This window comes from Falco rusticolus, chromosome 1, assembly GCF_015220075.1.
Source record: "Falco rusticolus isolate bFalRus1 chromosome 1, bFalRus1.pri, whole genome shotgun sequence".
NCBI lineage: Eukaryota > Metazoa > Chordata > Aves > Falconiformes > Falconidae > Falco > Falco rusticolus.
In genome coordinates, this window is record NC_051187.1 from 125,610,299 (window position 1) to 125,626,899 (window position 16,601).

A 16,601-nucleotide genomic window follows, 5' to 3' on the forward strand; every position below is an offset into this window, starting at 1 on the left:
CATACATGCTCACCAGGCGGCACACACACACACACGCTGCACGTGAATGCCACAAGCACCCTGCGCATGTGGCTTCTGCCCACCCTTTACCTGGGGTGCCCCCACCCCACAGCCCCGCAGCCCCTAATGTCATGCCTGGACTGTGCCCTGCACACAGGGGGCCTGGCCCAAGCACCCCCCCAGACACACAGTACATACAAGGCGCGTTTTAATCTACTCTGCGCCTCGGCCGTTGCTGGTGGCATGGGGGGCACTTCGGCCTGTCCTTGTCACAAACACGCTCCCCACGCAGCCCACCGCACGCCCCAGCCCCTGCGGAAGAGCACGGCCCGCCTGGGCCGTACCACCGCCCCGTGGCGGACAGCGCCCTGCGCCGCGGCCTACGCCGCCATATCGCTCCGCCGCGGCGGGGCCGTGCGCGCATGCGTTGCCGCTGCAGCCCGGTTCGCGGCGGTGCTGTGGGGGCCGAGCCGGGCGGCTATGGCGGTGGCGGCGGCGGGACGTGGCGGGGTCCGGCGGTGGATGGTGGTCGCGCCCTTCTTGCTCGTCCTGTTGCAGCTGGTGGGCGCCGCCTCAGCCGCTGCCCTGCCCGTAGTCATCAACACCTGGGCGTTTAGGAAGGCGGCAGAGACAGGTGCCCCGCCGGGGGGGCAGGGCCGGGCCGGGCTGGGCCGCACCGCCCGCTCGGCGCTCACGGTGCGCCCTGCCGCTGAGGGGCCGGCGGGGCGGGCACGGTGGTGGCTTGGAGACATAAATAAGCCTCTGAGGCGTGACTGCGCTTATGTGTGGCAAAAAGAAGCGGGCTGGGACCCTGCTGCCGTTAAACGGCTCCGCTAGCGGCGGGGCTGCTGCGCCTCGCCGCCTGCTTGGGGAGGGCCGCAGCCGGGCCCGGGAGGGCCGGCCGGGCGCCGCGGTGCCAGCGGACCGCACAGCGAGGCCGAGCCCCGCCGCTGGCCTTGCCATAGTGCTGCTGTGGCGCTGAGCCCCGGGAAGCACATGGTTTAACTTTAAAGGCTGGGGAAAATGGGTGGTTTGGTTTGGGTTTTTTTGGTTTGGTTTTGTTTTTGAAAAAGGAGGTGAGGGGTGGTCGGTATGAGCTGTGGAAAAACTAAATTTAAAACATTCTTTTGTTAATAGTGTGGCGTCCAGTCTTGTGGCCGTTCACAGCAGCATCTCATTTTCAGTATCGCCCTTCTGAGATTCGTCTTTGCCCCCAAAGATTTAGATAGTTCTGAACATGTGTTTTTGGAGTCCTGTGGTGTTTTGTGATGTTATTGCTAGTTGAAGCAGGTTTTCCTTGGCAAGGTAAATTAGTTGTGGGTACCGATTTTAAAAGATTTGTAGGCTATTTTACCACAGTTGAGTTGTAAATAACCCCTTATTGTAGAAGCCTTGCTAGTGAAACGGGTTCCTGTAAAGCGTTGTGTAGGTCAGAAGTGAAAGCTTGCGCTAAGGCTACTCACAGCAGTAACAGTAATAGGAATTGGAGCAGTACTGCTCACACTTAAGCTTCTAACAAAGACAAGCATATGCGGAGTTGGATGCTAGGTTTCCTTGGTGTGTGCGGCATTTGTGAAGATGAGGCTTCCTGAGATGGGTGAGACAGTGTAATAGTTTAAATAATACAGTTCTGCCAAAGAGAGCTGTGTGCTGTATGCTTCCACTGCCTCTCCTGTGCAGGGTCTGGCAGGTGATGGAGCACCAGAACCGGCACAAGGAGAGGGAAGCAGGATTGCAACTGTCGATAGCTGCAAGCTCAGGTATATTGGAAAATCTTGGCTGAGGTCCAGCGTTGTGAAATATCATATGTGCAAAGCCTTCAGGCCCGGTTTATTCAGATCATGTCATTTGGCATGTCTGTAATGTCTTACAAAACTGCACCATGAGCTGGGAGCTGGGTTCTAAAGAATAGAAGACTAAGGGCTGAACAGAAGAATATGGAGACTGTAATTTCTTGTATATAATTTCTCCTTTCTTTTTGTTCTTACATAGTTGCTAATGTAGGTTTAGATCTTTTAGATCACTGTGGTTTAGATCTTTTAATACTGCAGCTGGACACTTACTCTCTTACAAAGCTTTTGAGGACTGCTTGTTATAACTTTTTTTTTTTTTTTTGAGACAAAAGTTTTGCTTCCTTCTCTCCCTCCTCACAAAAGGCTTTAAACGAACAGTGATAAAGTAATGGTTGATTCTGGGCAGAGGAGGTTATTTAATATATTGAAGTTGTGATGATTGTTAGTAAGTAACGCCTTCCCAGTCAGGAAAAAAGCTTCATTTCTCAATTAAAAACACTAATTAGCATGAAAGTAAAACAATATTTAGAAAAGTAATGCTTTGCATTCGTCTGAACATATTTATATTTTTACTTTATTTTGCCTATAAGTTACAGCTTATTTTTTTATCCACTGTTGTAGTGCGTCTTCATCATGCCTGTCTTTAAAACATTCTTTAAAGCCATAGTGGAGACGGTTTTCACTGGTGACTATTTGTATTGATTACAGCTTGGAGAGTGTTACAGTTGGGAGGTTCTGAGTTGGATGCAGTTGAGAGAGGCTGCACTCAGTGTGAGATTGACCAATGCGATGGGAGTGTGGGATATGGAGGAAGCCCAGATGAAATTGGAGAAACAACATTGGATGCAATGATTATGGATGGGTAAGAAAACTCCATGGAGCAAAGAGTGGTGTCTGTAATTTTTAGCACACTTTAACGTAAGAGTTGTTACAGAGGTCTTGTTGTTTAGGGCAGACTGTGGGACAAGTTGTATGTTAACCAGTGGAACTAGGAAAAAAACTAATGGGTAGAAGAGTGGCTATTGTTACTGAATCTTTACATGTAGTGCAGTAATTCAGCTCTAGCTACAACAGTTGCAAAGCAGATGGTTTGTAGTGTTCTAAGTTTTCCCTTTACATTCTTTCCATAAATATTTCACTTCTGGAGCAGCTGTCTTCTATATTTTATTCACCAGTTAAAGCTGTCCTGATTAAAAGTAATTGCAAGCATGTCATTCGTGTTACCAATTACTACTGAAAATATTACTGTGGGTGGAGTTACTGTTACTTGAGCAACATCCCTGTGCCTGTGAAACAATACATGTACAAAGTTTTTCCCTACTAGTGTGATGCCATCTATCTATGGCACAGAACAATTAAAGCAGTATGTTAAAGAAGCAAGCTGGCTAATTTAGATGAGAACAGATTTTGTGTAATAAAAAATGTACAATTATTCTTGTCTTTTTAATAACTTAAGTATTTCTTGTTTCCAGCAACACTATGGAAGTTGGGGCAGTTGCGGATCTCAGACATGTAAAAAATGCAATTGGTGTAGCACGAAAGGTCATTGAATACACTAAGCATACATTATTAGTGGGAGAGTCTGGTAATTATTCCTTTAACTGTTTCCAAATCACACGCTCTTCTTAAAACACTTCCTGTTAAAATTGCCATATATTTGTATATACATATATATAGGTGGTAGAATTCCCTGACTATCAAGTTAATCTAGTCAATTAATTCAGAAGTGTTTACTCTCTTATTACTTGTGTATGAGTTAGGTTATAGTCCGTTATTTGGACATGAAAAGAAAAATATAATTTCATGCTCTTTCCACCAATTTAACTCCAAATACTGACTTGCAGTCCCAAGGCTTTGCTAATATCACTGATATCAAAGGTGTCAAAGTTGATTTGATACAAGACACTGTAGAAGCTGTTAGATGTAAATATTTTATTTAAAACTGTGGAGTAAATTTTACTAAGAAATGACAGAATTAATAGATGCTACAGTTACACTTTACTGTTTAGTGTATATTGAGCACTGTTGCGGTATTTAATAGTTTAAAAATATTACTGAGCACTTGAATTTAAAAAATTACATTAGGGGCTGTATTCCTTGTACAACAAAAGAATGATAGCAAACTGGAGGTATAGTTGAGCTTTTAAAATATGAGCTGCTGCTCTTAGAATAATGGCTTCAAAAAAGATGGACATTCCAGGAAGGTGTATGAGCAGTGAGTAGAAGGTTACTTGGCTCACAGTTAAGAATTGTTAAAGTGTATGTGCCTGCTTAGAAAGAATGTGGAGATAAGTGTGGAAATTGACATCTGAGCATTAAGGGTGAGTCAAGTGCTTTGAAATTGATAAGAAAAAATAAAAGATTCTTGAAGGAATTAATGTGTACAGAATGATAAATGCAACAGCAGTTTTTTTGATGGAGTAAAATAAAATTATATATAAAAAAAAGAACAGGACAGTGTTTGACAAGTTCGGAAAAGAGAGATTTGCAGATTCTGTTTAATTGGAGCAGTTGGCCATGATTACGTTACAAGTGGGTTTGGTAAGAGACTTCATAGGTGATACTGAAAAAGGAATTGGTCAAGTGTTAAACGGAGGAGGAAGAAATGCTCGTAATACTCAGTTCCCGACCATTGGTAGTTACCAAAATGTTTCTGACTTTTCATCAGTAGAATGGGCAGAAAGCATAGAGAAGATGAAGAAATGGAAGAATTAAAGTGCTGATTTAAAATATATTTTCCAAGCCTAATAAGATGGCTCTTTGCATAATGGAGTTGTGTGGACAAGTTATGCCGAGTCCTTGCTGTCAGTGAGAACTTCCTTAGAAGAAATTGTGTAGCAGTAGTGGCAAAAGACAGAAAAGCTGAAGATATATCTGAGTAAAAACTGGAGATGGTGATAAATGTTAGTGAATAAATCAAATCAGTGGAGAAATTGAGAAAGAATAATACTTCTTGTGGAAGAATGTATTTTCTGTGGAAATAGGAACTAGGATAAAGGAAACTATAGGTGTCTTTACCAGATGAAGATTGATAAAGTGATAATAGAACTGTAGCTTCAGAAGAATACCTTGGAACTTTCAAATCTGCATATGAGAGAAACAACGGTGTATTTTCTAAATATATTCACATTTTCACCAGAAAAGCTAGCTAGAATAGTAAAAACTTTTCATAGAAATGTTTATAATCTCTGCAGGCTTTTTTATTCAAGATGCAAGTTGCTGTGTTTTTTCCTTCTTTTTCCCCCAATAATTAAACTGAACTTTTATTTTAAAATATTTAGTATATATTCCAGGGAAGTTTGCCTGTCTCTTAACTTCATTTCTATGAGTGGTTGACACTACAGAGGAAGAGGCAAGCTGTGGCATGTATTAATTTTTAGTTGATCATTTTTGAATGTGTGGCCTGGTAGCGAAATTTTAATGAAAGTAACGTGAAACTTTCATTTTTTTGTTAAAAGCACTGATGGAATCTGTTAGTGCCATGATACCTGAATAGTCTTCATAGTTCTGTTTACTTTGACTCAAAAAAAGTAGTAGTTTAGGTATTTTTTTTTAAAAAAAACTTCAGTATGTAGAGAACTTAAGGAAGAGGATGTATTACAGAATCACAGAGTGGTTGAGTTTGGCAGGGACTTGAGGTCTTCTGGTTCAAGCCCCCTGCTCAAGCAGGGCCATGTAGAGCTGGTTGCCCAGGACCATATCCCGATGGCTTTTGAATACTTCAAGGAGGGAGATTCCAAAACCTCTGGGCAGCTCTGGTACCCTTGGAGCGTAGAAGTGTGTCCTGCTGTTGAGAGGGAGCATCCTGCCTTTCCGTTTGTGTGCATTGCCTCTTGTCCTGTCACTGGGCACCACTGAAAAGGGCCTGGCTTGATCTTCTTTGCACCCTCCGTTCAGGTGTTATATATCATCCCCGAGCCTTCTCTTCTCCAGGCTGAACAGTCCCAGCTCTCTCAGCCTTTCCTTGTAGGAGAGATGTTCCAGTCCCTTAATCATCTTTGTGGCCCTTCCCTGGACTGTCTCCAGTATGTCCATGTCTCTCTTGGACTGGGGAGCCCAGAACTGGACACATTACACCAGGTGTGACCTCCCCAGTGTGGAGCAGAGGGGAAGGATCTCCTCCCTCAGCCTGCTGGCAACACTCCTCCTAATGCTGGATCCCAGCCTGCGCTGCTGCCTGCCTTTGCTGCAAGGGCACGTTGCTGGCTGATTTTCGGCTTGCTGCACCTCGGAACCAGGTCTTCTGCCAAGCTGTTTTACCGCTGGGTGGCCCCAACATGTATTGGCACATGGGGTTGTTCCTCCCCAGGTGCAGGACTTTACACTTCTTTTTGTTAAACTCCATGAGAATCTATCTGCCCATTTCTCCAGCCTGTTGAGGTTACTCTGGATGCCAGAGTAATCCCCTTGGTGCTTCACCCACTTCTCCCAGTTTGGTATCATCTGCAAAATTTGCTCAGAGTGCATACAGTCTGCTCCATTATCCAGATTATTAATGGAGGTATCGAATGTTACTGGGCCCAGTATTGACCCCAGCAGTGCACCGCTAATTACTGGCTCCGACTAGACTTCATACCACTGATCACTACCTTCTGAGCTAAGCCCTTCAGCCAGTTTTCAGTCCACCTCACTATCTGCTCATCCAGCTAATACTTAGGAGAATCTTGCAGGAGACGGTGTCAAAAGCCTTATGGAAGTCAAGGTAGACAATACCTATTGCTCTCCCCTCATCTACTGAATCAGTTGTTTCATCATAGATGGTCAGCAGGTTGATCAAGCATGACTTCCCTTTTGTGAAGCCGTGAGCGCTGCTCCAAATCACCTTTTTGAGCTTCAGGTACCTGGATATGGTTTCCAGCGTTGTTTGATCACTTTCTCAGTGATCAAGGTGAGGCTGACCAGCCTCTAGTTCCCCTGCCTGTGGTGTAGCGTTTGTTGAACAGATACAGATAACAACACTAATCAGTTCTTGTGTTGTTAAAAGAGCCGCTTTCTCAATTTGTTGCCTAATTTCTTTAGGACAAGTCTTGGAGAAAGGCCATGTATACCAATGTAGAACTGAGTCTGGTGAGGGACATTCAGCGCAGAATGCTTAAAAGTGAGGAAAAAAAGGATTATTTTGGTTACTATCTGCCAAGAAATTTTCATGTTTGTCTCCAACAGATAGGAAAGTTTCATAATCGCAGCGTGCCTGACCTTTTCCCTTTTTGTCCTATCAGTATTTAGACCACGAAAAAGTTCAGAAAGTAAAAATTACCAATTCTGTTTCCTGGAATAGAAACAAGGATTCAAAAGTCATGAAAGAATGACAGACAAGCATGCACAACCACAATGTTACTTTAAAAAAAAACCAACAAAACCAAAAAAAACACCCAACCCCCCCCAAACACCTGCCTGTTTGTTCTAGAAATGGGAAATAAATATCTGTTTAACTGAAGCTGTCAGTTTTCTTTTCCTCTGAGTGCAAGAGACTTTTAATTGTGATGGTTTTTAAGGAAAACACAGAAAAGCTGTCCAGAAATAATTGAAAGCTTTTAATTCTTGGATTGGAGAAGCTTGTTTAGCTGTGTATTATAGTGACATTGGATTGGTGATACAGATTCAAGCATCTGAATCCAGCAACAGTAGCTGTTACTAGATAATACATACAGCTAACAGATGAAAGAACAGTTGATCTTTTTTCTTTTCTCTTTCCCTAATGATAAAAGCCATTCTTAGAAGTGCAGCATTCTTTCACTGCTTGTGTTGATATTTCTTTTGCTGCCTTGACACATACCGTATTAATTTTCAGAACAGGGAAGCAGTCACTTTTAAAACTGCAAGGAAGAAGTGTAATATGATGTAAGCTGGTGGATTGATTTCGGCAAGTATTGGTTGTGCTGCTATGTTAGTTATCTTTCATAAAAGGCTAGCTTTTAAGGAAAATATACTATTATTTGTATAGTTTATTTAAATATTTCTGTGAGATAGACAGCCCAGGCCACTCTTGCTCCAGGTTATTTGTGTCCAGTTGATTAACAGAGCTGAATTTGTTTCTCTTTCAATGGTAAAGCTTTCATGTGTTAGCATAGTTGTACTAAGTTAAGGAAATCTGATATTGCAAGTGGAGGGAGAGTTGGTTACTGCTGTTGTACATCACCATTGGCTGATACTGCTCCCTGAAGACATATTTCTCATCTTCGTAGAGAATGTAGAATTTATTGATTTCTAGATAACATTGCATGAATGTTTTATCATAAAATATAAAAAAAGTGACTAATGTTTTTGCTTTTGTTGTTGCTTTTCAAGCCTCCCTGTTTGCTGTAAGAATGGGGTTTCCATATGAAGATTTAACGACCCAGAAATCTCTTTTGATGTATTCACAGTGGCTTAATCAAAGCTGCCAGCCAAACTACTGGAAGGTATGGAGCAGTGGTGGTGGTGAAGGGGTCAGGTGGCTGTTAGAAAGTCAGTAATGCATCATTGCGCCTTCCTTTCAGTTTATATAAAGTAGTGCTTTCTGTGTGAAGAAGAAAAAAAAGGTTTTGCTTATTAAGCAGAACAAACTTGGAGTTACCAAGTATTTGGTAGACTTAGGAACAGTATGTTTCTAGCTTTTACTTCTTAGATTGTGTTGGTTTTGACCTTCACACAGTAGCATTTTGGTGTAGGAATTAATTTTATTTTTTTAGCTCTAAATTTGCACAGGACTTGTCAAACTAAAGCAAGCAGTGCGTGTATAAATTTCTGAAAGAAAATCTTGTAGTAACAGTTAAGGTCCTTAAATAGTTAGGTTTTATGCAGACCTGTGAAGACATCAGGTTAGTGCAGCTGTCGTTACACTTGCCTGTTGTGGTGAGGTTGGGTTGTTGGGGGTTTTTGTTTTGATTTTTTTTTTTTTTTGGAGGGTTGAGGGGAGAGGATTGGTGTTACAGATTTCTACATGTTTGTACATGGTCTTCCTTGTTTCTTGGATATGAAATGCTGCATTGCTGAATCATTTTAATTCAATAGATACTGTGCTTTTCAGTTGTGAAAATATCTTGGCTATGGTACTGACTTGACATAAATAAAACAAGCTCAATTCATCTGGTGGATTTTTTAGCTTTAAAATTTTCTTCATTTTGCTGAAGAATGAGCACTGAGCATGTTCTTTTTTTTTTTTTTTTTTTTTTGACCAGTCAGTTGAGCAAAGGCAAATCTTTAATTTGAACAGCATAACTTTCTAGTAGGAAACACTTTTTACTGACCAGAAGTCATCCACTACTTTTTAAGTGAAACAACTTGTAGGATTTCAGTACACTTGTATAATTTAAGTATTAGGCATCTAATGCCTGTGTGGTAGGTTATAGGTATTGATAGTAGTATTTTAAAATGTATCTGTAATGAAGCATAATGTATTACTCATGAAAATTACAAAATAATTACAGAATGTGGTACCAGACTCTTCAAAATCCTGTGGACCATACAAACGGCCTGAAAAAGTAACTTGTAAAGAAGAACAGACCACCTCACGAAGTGTTCATAATCATGATACTATTGGTAACAATTTTTGGTAACACTGATGCTGATTTATTTTTTTTCCTCATTTCCCTACAGATTAGTTTAAAGAAACTAATTTATTTTAAACATACTAAGTTTAAAGAAAAGTATTTCCTGTGTGTATTATTTCCTATGTATAGTGGTTTCAAGATTCTGTTACTTATGTGTTAGAATGGGGTGTCTAAAAGTAGGATTTGATTTTGGTTTCTTTTGGTTTTTTTCCAGTGTACTGGCCTCACAGCCACTTGCTTCATTCCTTGCCCTTAGCTTTTGGTCATTGCCCTACTGCTTTTCCCTCTGGTACCTTGCCATAATTACTTGGGCAGCTATATATGCTTAGAAAACTGATCAAGGTTAAAAATTACTTTTCTTTTGGTTATGGTTAACTTAGGTCATGTCTCCCCTGTAGATGTCAGATCAGTTTAAAAGGCTTTGTAGCGGTGGAAGAAATGAATAAACAGTGCTATTGCCAACCGAAAGCAGTGTTTATCAAACAGCCCTTAAACTTATAAAATACAGCTTGCTTTCATTTTTCTTCTATTCTGGCTTTTGACTGAATCAGTAGATTTCTGCAGGAACTACTGTGCTTAAAACAGATTAGCAGTAGTAGTCCTAAAAACTTCTAAGAGTTTACTGATTGAAGACCGTTAATTGCTAAGCCTGTCAGCCAGTTAATGAGCAGATCAGAAAAAGGACTGGAGCAGTTAGAGATTCATGTCTTTCAAGCTTTATACTTTGTAGGCTTGAAACTTGCACTCTGGTTTAGTCTATGTTTTTCTCAGTTTAGCAATTCAGAACTTTTTGCCTGACAGTATTTGCAATACCAAGAATTAACAAGTTGTTTCAAGTGTAAATCTTCTTTGCTCCCAGTCCACCCTACTAATAACTAATTAACATTCTACAGAAGTCAGGCAACCTACCAAATTCTTATGTTGGTAGGTAGCTTTCTTTACTGGGATTTACAGTCTTCAGTATGTGCTAGAAGAGTGCGGTATCAGGGTGAGAGGGGAATCTGCTCAACACAGTTCAGGAATTGATGTATCATTTAGTCCTAAGCTGTTTTGTAGTAAATGATGGTGTTTATATTTGTACTTCACTGAACTTCAAGTTCTTCTACCCCATTGTTTTATAAATGAAATGTCTGCTTGAGATTTTTGAGAAGAGTCTTCATTCAGAAAGCATTTAGGAATTTGGTAGGAACTGATGACCTTTCTTTCTTTTTGCAGAAGCTAATGGTGGCCATAGACTCAGTGCCTCTATGCTTTTAGCTTCTACTGATCAGGAAACTTTTCTGTGAGAAGGAGGTACTGCTTAGTGAGGTCAGAGACAGAGAACTAGAATTCAGCTTTCTGAATTCTGCTTCTTGGCTCTCAGTTTGTACTGGAGTTTGATGCTAGCAGCAATTTCTGCCCTCTGTTAAAGAGGTGAAGTCTTGCTCTATGGAGAAGCAGTTGATCCCAAATCCTGTTCCAAGTGGTAATCTACATTTCTCTAACATGGGGCAGTGGCCTCATTACCAGCACAAAATTAGCAAGAGGTGGACTCATCCACACGTTTGACTGCCTGATACATAATTCTTGTTACTTTGGTAGGCAGTATGTCACCTTCTGCTAAATTTAAGCTCATCCTTCCAGTATTTTTTTAATCTCCCTGAAGTACCATTTATATTTTCTGAACTTTGTTGTTCTGGTCATACTGGTGCAGATGTGGTGACACCAGTTACTTGGTCTCTACTGATTAACATAGATGTGTATTAGGAAACAGTGGCTGCTCGAGCCGCAGTGTACAGCTCTGAACAGTGTGGCAGTCACTGTTTTAGATTCCTTTTTGAGCTCTTGTAATGCATCCAGAAAGTTTCCAAATGTGTTTTAAAAATAACTTGTTTTCTTTAAGAGTGCAACTTTTAACTTGTTTTCTTTAAGAGTGCAACTTTTCTGTGTTTCAGGATATCATTAATTTGAATAGTCTGGGTATTGTGGTTCTGTTTGATAACCATAGTGCCAATTTAATATATTTGTTAGGAGTCTTTCTGAATATGTTTCAAACCTGTTGAACATTTTAGGTATGGTTGTAATTGGTGGGAGCGGAACTGTTGCTTCTGGAACATCTACTAATGGTGCAGTCCACAAAATTCCAGGGTTAGTGTCTCTGGTGTTACAAAAAAGCTTTTTCCCCATTTAATTTCCTATATTAAGCTTATCTAAAGGTTGTATGTTTTAGACTGTGATGATCACAAAATGGCCTTGCTTATTTCTGGGCACTGCCATAAATCCTAATACTGAGAAACCGATTCATTTGCAAGATGATTTGTGTTTCTTTGAAGGAATGCTTGTTTTTCAGCTGGCTTAATTCACCATACAGAGACACAACTGGCACAGTTGTGAGGCAGCTTGTAAGGCAAGGCACCAGAGACAAATAAGCATTTCCGGGAGCTGCACAGTCTCTGAAGAAATGTATATAGAATTGGAGCCCCAGGGCTGTGTTTTGTCTTTGAGATATTTTTTTTTTCTACCCAGTTAGGAATCTTCTCTGTCAACCAAGTCAGACAACTTCAGGATTTAGCAACAAGTTATTGAACATAACTAGTGTCCCCAGCTGTTTACTGTTGCCCACTGGCTGAACCTTACTGCTGTAGCTATAGTCAGTATAACAAGGGTTTTAGTAAAAATGGATTAAGCCTCAGGTCAGTCAGGTTATCACAGATCACTTTTAGTGGTAGTTTTAAGACAAGACTTTGGACTGCAGTGGATTCACGTCTTTACCTGTTCTGTTCTCTGGTGGGTTTGACGCTAACCCAGCTGGAGGCAGTAAGGTTGACAGAGTTGAAAGTGCGCATGAGTCATAAGCACTTGCCAACATCAGGCCAAAAGCCGTTACATTAATGCAATCCCGCCGGAATTAGTAAATTACAGTTTTCTGTAGTTTCCAGTTTTTGTGTTTTTTCCGTCGTTCACTACAGCCGTGTAGGAGATTCGCCAATAGCTGGAGCAGGATCCTACGCGGATAGTACGGCCGGAGGAGCTGCAGCCACTGGGGATGGTGACATCATGATGCGCTTCTTACCCAGGTTTGTCCTTAGGGCAGACTTTGCTAGCTTTCTCTAGCAAAATGTGAGCTCAGCAAATGAAGTAATTAAGAAGATTTACTGACTTACTGGCTGCTGAAGTGAGAGTAAAGGGAGGAATGGAAGGGGAAAGAACAGTAGCAGAATCAAGTCATCCTTATGATCTGTCTTAAAAGAAGTAACATCTTAAATATCTTGATGATAGATCCCTTAATACTGCAAAGCTGTGAGCAGACAGGCAATGAGTATATTCCCAACCTGCATGCTTTTTAACAGAACTGATTAGCTTTCTCCTCTAAAGTGTTTTGTAGGGGAAATAAGTGTTACAAATTGTAGAAAGGATGAGGGATGAGTCTCACGTTACTCAAGACAACAGGAAGGTGTCACTGCAGCAATCCTGTAGTTGCATCTAATTTAAAAGTGGAAGAGGTGTTTTAGTGCTGTGTCGTTGCATAACCTGCATAAGATATCGCTGTTTTCATCACTGAGTCTTGACAGCCATTCTTGTGGATCGGTCTCGCAGGAATGAGTTATGGAAGTCTGTGCTGAACATAGTGGGCACTGATGCTTGAAGGAACATGGAACAGTGGCCTTCGTATGACTTGAGTGCTTTTCCCGAAACTGGCAGTTACGAATGCCTACTAGCTGTTAATGTTTACAAATGTCCTCAATGAGTTTCAAGCTGTTCCAAGCCAGTCTTGAAATACAAGGCAGTTGACAACTTCATGAATTATCCTGAGGTATTAGATACCAACAGTAGTAGTGAGTTGAGCTCCACTATGAGGTTAATCAATAAAAGCTTACATTACAGTTTAGCAGCCTGAAGGATTTGGGTGGAATGCTTAAAACATTTTGTGTTGGCACCGATGAGTTTTAGAAAACAACTCAGACTAGCTGGTTAATCACAGGTTCCTTGTAGATCCAAGTATTTTCTAATTCCATGCTATTTAGATATTCCCACATGAAAACAAAGAACAGAATTGACCTGCCAGAAGTAAAGGAAGTGTCAAACAAAGAGCTAATAAGAAATTGCTAATATTTTCTGCCCACCTTCTTTGAGATAGTAAATTCATACTGAGTTTTTGATTAGCCAAGAGACCCCTGTGAAATATAACTTTATATTCAGGCAGTTATCTTTAGATAACTTGAACCTATTTGATTGTTAGAATAAATCAAAGATAATAGGGAGTCTCAGAATGCAAGGAAAGTTCTCTTCTGCAGTACTTTGATAGTATCTGTGGTTAATACTATCTGTAGATGATCCTTAATGTAACAAGAGTTGCTCTTGGTATGTGCATCTTTCATCAAAACAAAATCTAGTGGTGTTTGCTTGTGAGTTATGTGTTATCTTTTAATCTTCAGGTTCTGAAAGAAGATGACAACAAAAGTAATGTTTTTCCTTCTGAGGACATTTTGGAAATGCAACTGATTGATCTCAAGCAATGCCCATATCATCTTTTGTCTGATGATACTGTAGATACAGAGGAAGTTAATTTTGATTACTCTTTCATTTAGAGTAAGATTGGCTTGCAAAAATTTTGGAAGTGGCTCAGAGTCTTGATCCAAACACTCTACCTTCATATTCATGAAATAAACTGTGTCAATTTTGAGGCTTTCAGAAACTTTTTCTGAAAAAAATTTCTAATGCTTACTGAAACGAGTAACTTTTCAGTAATGTAACATGGGAGGTCAATTTTCTTCGAAAAATTGTCTTGGCATTGGCCTTTTTGAAAACTAGTAATAGCTTTTAATATCAAACTTAATCATACAATGAAAAATAGAAACCGCTAACTCTTTAACTGCTGTTTTGCAGTTCTTTAGCTGATCTGTTACTTAGCCTTTTCTATTGCAGATGATCAGAGGGTTATCCCAGGCTTGGTGCTGCCTTAGAACGATAGATGGTAGAGATGCCATCTTGCAGTCCCTTTTTAGTCCTGTTTCTAATTACTTTTCATGCAGAACTTGAGTAATAATTGCCAATATGAATTTTGGCTGAAGATTATTTATCGCGTGTTTCCATTATTCAAGGAAATCAAGGTGTCTCAAAGGTATTTTAGAATAAATAACCCAAGTATGGCTAACTGTTGCTGTGGCACTGTTGGTTTCCTTTTTTAGTTATCAAGCTGTGGAGTATATGAGGATGGGAACAGACCCAACAGTAGCCTGTCAGAAAGTTATTTCCAGAATCCAGAAGCATGCTCCGAAGTTCTTTGGCGCTGTTATATGTGCCAATACAACTGGAAGTTATGGTATGTATTTTGCTTAACAGACAAAGCTTGTTGATTCTAACGGTCACAGAAGTACAAAACCAAAGGTGGATTTTAAAGCAGAAGTTTTTAATTATCCTTTGAACACTGCAGCAATACCAGTCATTCATAATATCAAATGCCTGGTTAGCTGCGCAACTGTGTCCTAATGTGGACTCGAGATATTTGGATTTCATAGACTTTCACAAAATGTATGCAATTCTTAGTAAAAATCAAAAGTATTTACAACCTTCATGTGTTTTCCTGGACTGTATATGATTAATTTGAAGGTTTTAAAAAAGAATGCTTTTGCCTCCCCTAGATATGGCCTAAGGCAGGCAGAATGGGAATGCTAAGCATAGCTTCAGAGCAATGCAAGATCAGTCATTGTGCCAGGCATCTCATTAGTGAACCCTTAGATCAGTAGGAAATACAATTTGCTAATCAACACTGCTTATTTAGTTAGTCTGCTCATTGCTGTTCTTTGATCTCTTATTTCCCATAGTGCTGTGTTTAAGAGATTAGTGTTGGAGGAACTCATTAAGTTAATCAGGATTGAAAGAGAAAGAAGAGGTATTTTCCTAACTTAGGTTGCTGTTTTGAATTGTATTATAAGGGCATTAATTGCACTACAGCCATCAGTAGCACTGTATTTTTACTTAAAAATTAAATACATTCAAGATGTCTTGGGTTAAACAGATTGTAAAAGAATAATTATACCATTGTAGTAGAATTAGTAACTGGGTCTTTAGATTATAAAGTACAGTGACAAAAGACACTAATCAAATTATGCTTTTTTTTTTTTTCTTTCTTTCCTAGGTGCTGCATGTAATAAAATCCCAGGATTCACTCAGTTTCACTTCATGGTTTCTAGCCCTTTGCTAAGTCAACCAACTGAGCACGTAGTAGATTGCATTTAATTTCTTTTGGGCTATTAACATCTGAACTTGGAGGAGCAAAGTGCAGCGTTCCCCGGGTGTTACTTTTTAGAATGGTTGTTGCAAGTGTCTACTATGTCTTATGGTCTGTTTTCTTAAGAACTAAGTTGCCAAAAGTGATGAATAGTAACCATTGAACTGGAGCTTCACTTTGTCATTTAAAAACATTATTGACAGAAATCTGTGATAAAGGGCAGGGAGGGGGGAGGGACTACACTGCCTCTACATGCGAGATTTTTTTTTTGAGAATATTTGTCTTCCTGAGATTTAGCCCAGGGTTTTTTTTTTTTTTTGTCCTGAAAAGAAAACCATGCAAATACTGGCAACCAAGGAAAGGGGATTGAAGAGTAGTGGGGACTATTTCAAAACTTGAATTAAGAGATAAGGCGCATCTCCTTCTGGACCTTTCTAACTTGTTTCACAACAGCTGATAATACATTAGAATAGAGAGGACATCAAAGCATCCCTGGTAGTACAAGCCTTCAAGGAGTATTGCATTACTGGCTGTATGTGAAGACAAATGGAAATCTTCCTGTCACCTGTTTTTTGTAGTGAGGTTATGAATCGTAATCACAGTGATGTCCTTGTCACTAGTAGGCTATGTGCTTGCCCTCTGCTGCAGCACGTTTGCCCTGCCGAGGAGCAGCTGAATACTAGAGCATGACAGGTACCTGCAGCTAATGAAGCTGGTTCTGTCTCTTCCTTTTTCCATGTCTAGAGATGCCAGGATTCGTTTGCAATATAACTTGAGCATCTCGAGGATTGTTCCGTAGATATTTGAAGATCTGTTTGATAATTTTCTTAATCGGTGGTGCTGATCATTTGATTGAATCTTTGCTAAACTTCAGCTAGGAAAAGTTAATAGGGGGGAGCAAGTAAAATGAGCATGCCTTGTCATAAGCACTTTTAATTTTTCTTTGTCTACTTGAATAAAATCATTGAGTAATAAAAGCACACCTTAATGTATCATAAGTAAGTAGTTGTTTAGATGCTTGTGTACTGTGCCTTAGAATGATTGTTGCCTTCTGTTCCAAGTTGG

General features: G+C 40.2%; 1 protein-coding gene across 2 annotated transcripts; it reads left to right on the forward strand.

Annotated features, from left to right (window-relative positions):
* Nucleotides 1-228: 228 nt before the first annotated feature.
* On the forward strand, nt 229-16,601 carry AGA (aspartylglucosaminidase). Of its 2 annotated transcripts, XM_037399374.1 has the most exons (9): nt 229-634; nt 2,502-2,655; nt 3,266-3,378; nt 8,082-8,194; nt 9,203-9,314; nt 11,377-11,452; nt 12,274-12,381; nt 14,494-14,627; nt 15,444-16,601. In XM_037399374.1, exons 1-9 carry the CDS (start codon nt 244-246, stop codon nt 15,542-15,544), a joined length of 1,302 nt encoding a protein of 433 aa, XP_037255271.1. In that variant the 5' UTR covers nt 229-243; the 3' UTR covers nt 15,545-16,601. The 2 variants fall into 2 exon arrangements, with proteins under 2 accessions (XP_037255271.1, XP_037255281.1); XM_037399384.1 differs by lacking the exon at nt 11,377-11,452 and having other exon boundaries at nt 9,203-9,327.

Bases quoted from the DNA above. Each gene is read 5' to 3' on its own strand.
- AGA (XM_037399374.1), top strand. From the start codon at position 244: ATGGGGGGCACTTCGGCCTGTCCTTGTCACAAACACGCTCCCCACGCA. The intron at 635-2,501 runs GTGCCCCGCCGG...TATTGATTACAG, and splicing joins TAGGAAGGCGGCAGAGACAG to CTTGGAGAGTGTTACAGTTG. The intron at 14,628-15,443 runs GTATGTATTTTG...TTTCTTTCCTAG, and splicing joins CAATACAACTGGAAGTTATG to GTGCTGCATGTAATAAAATC.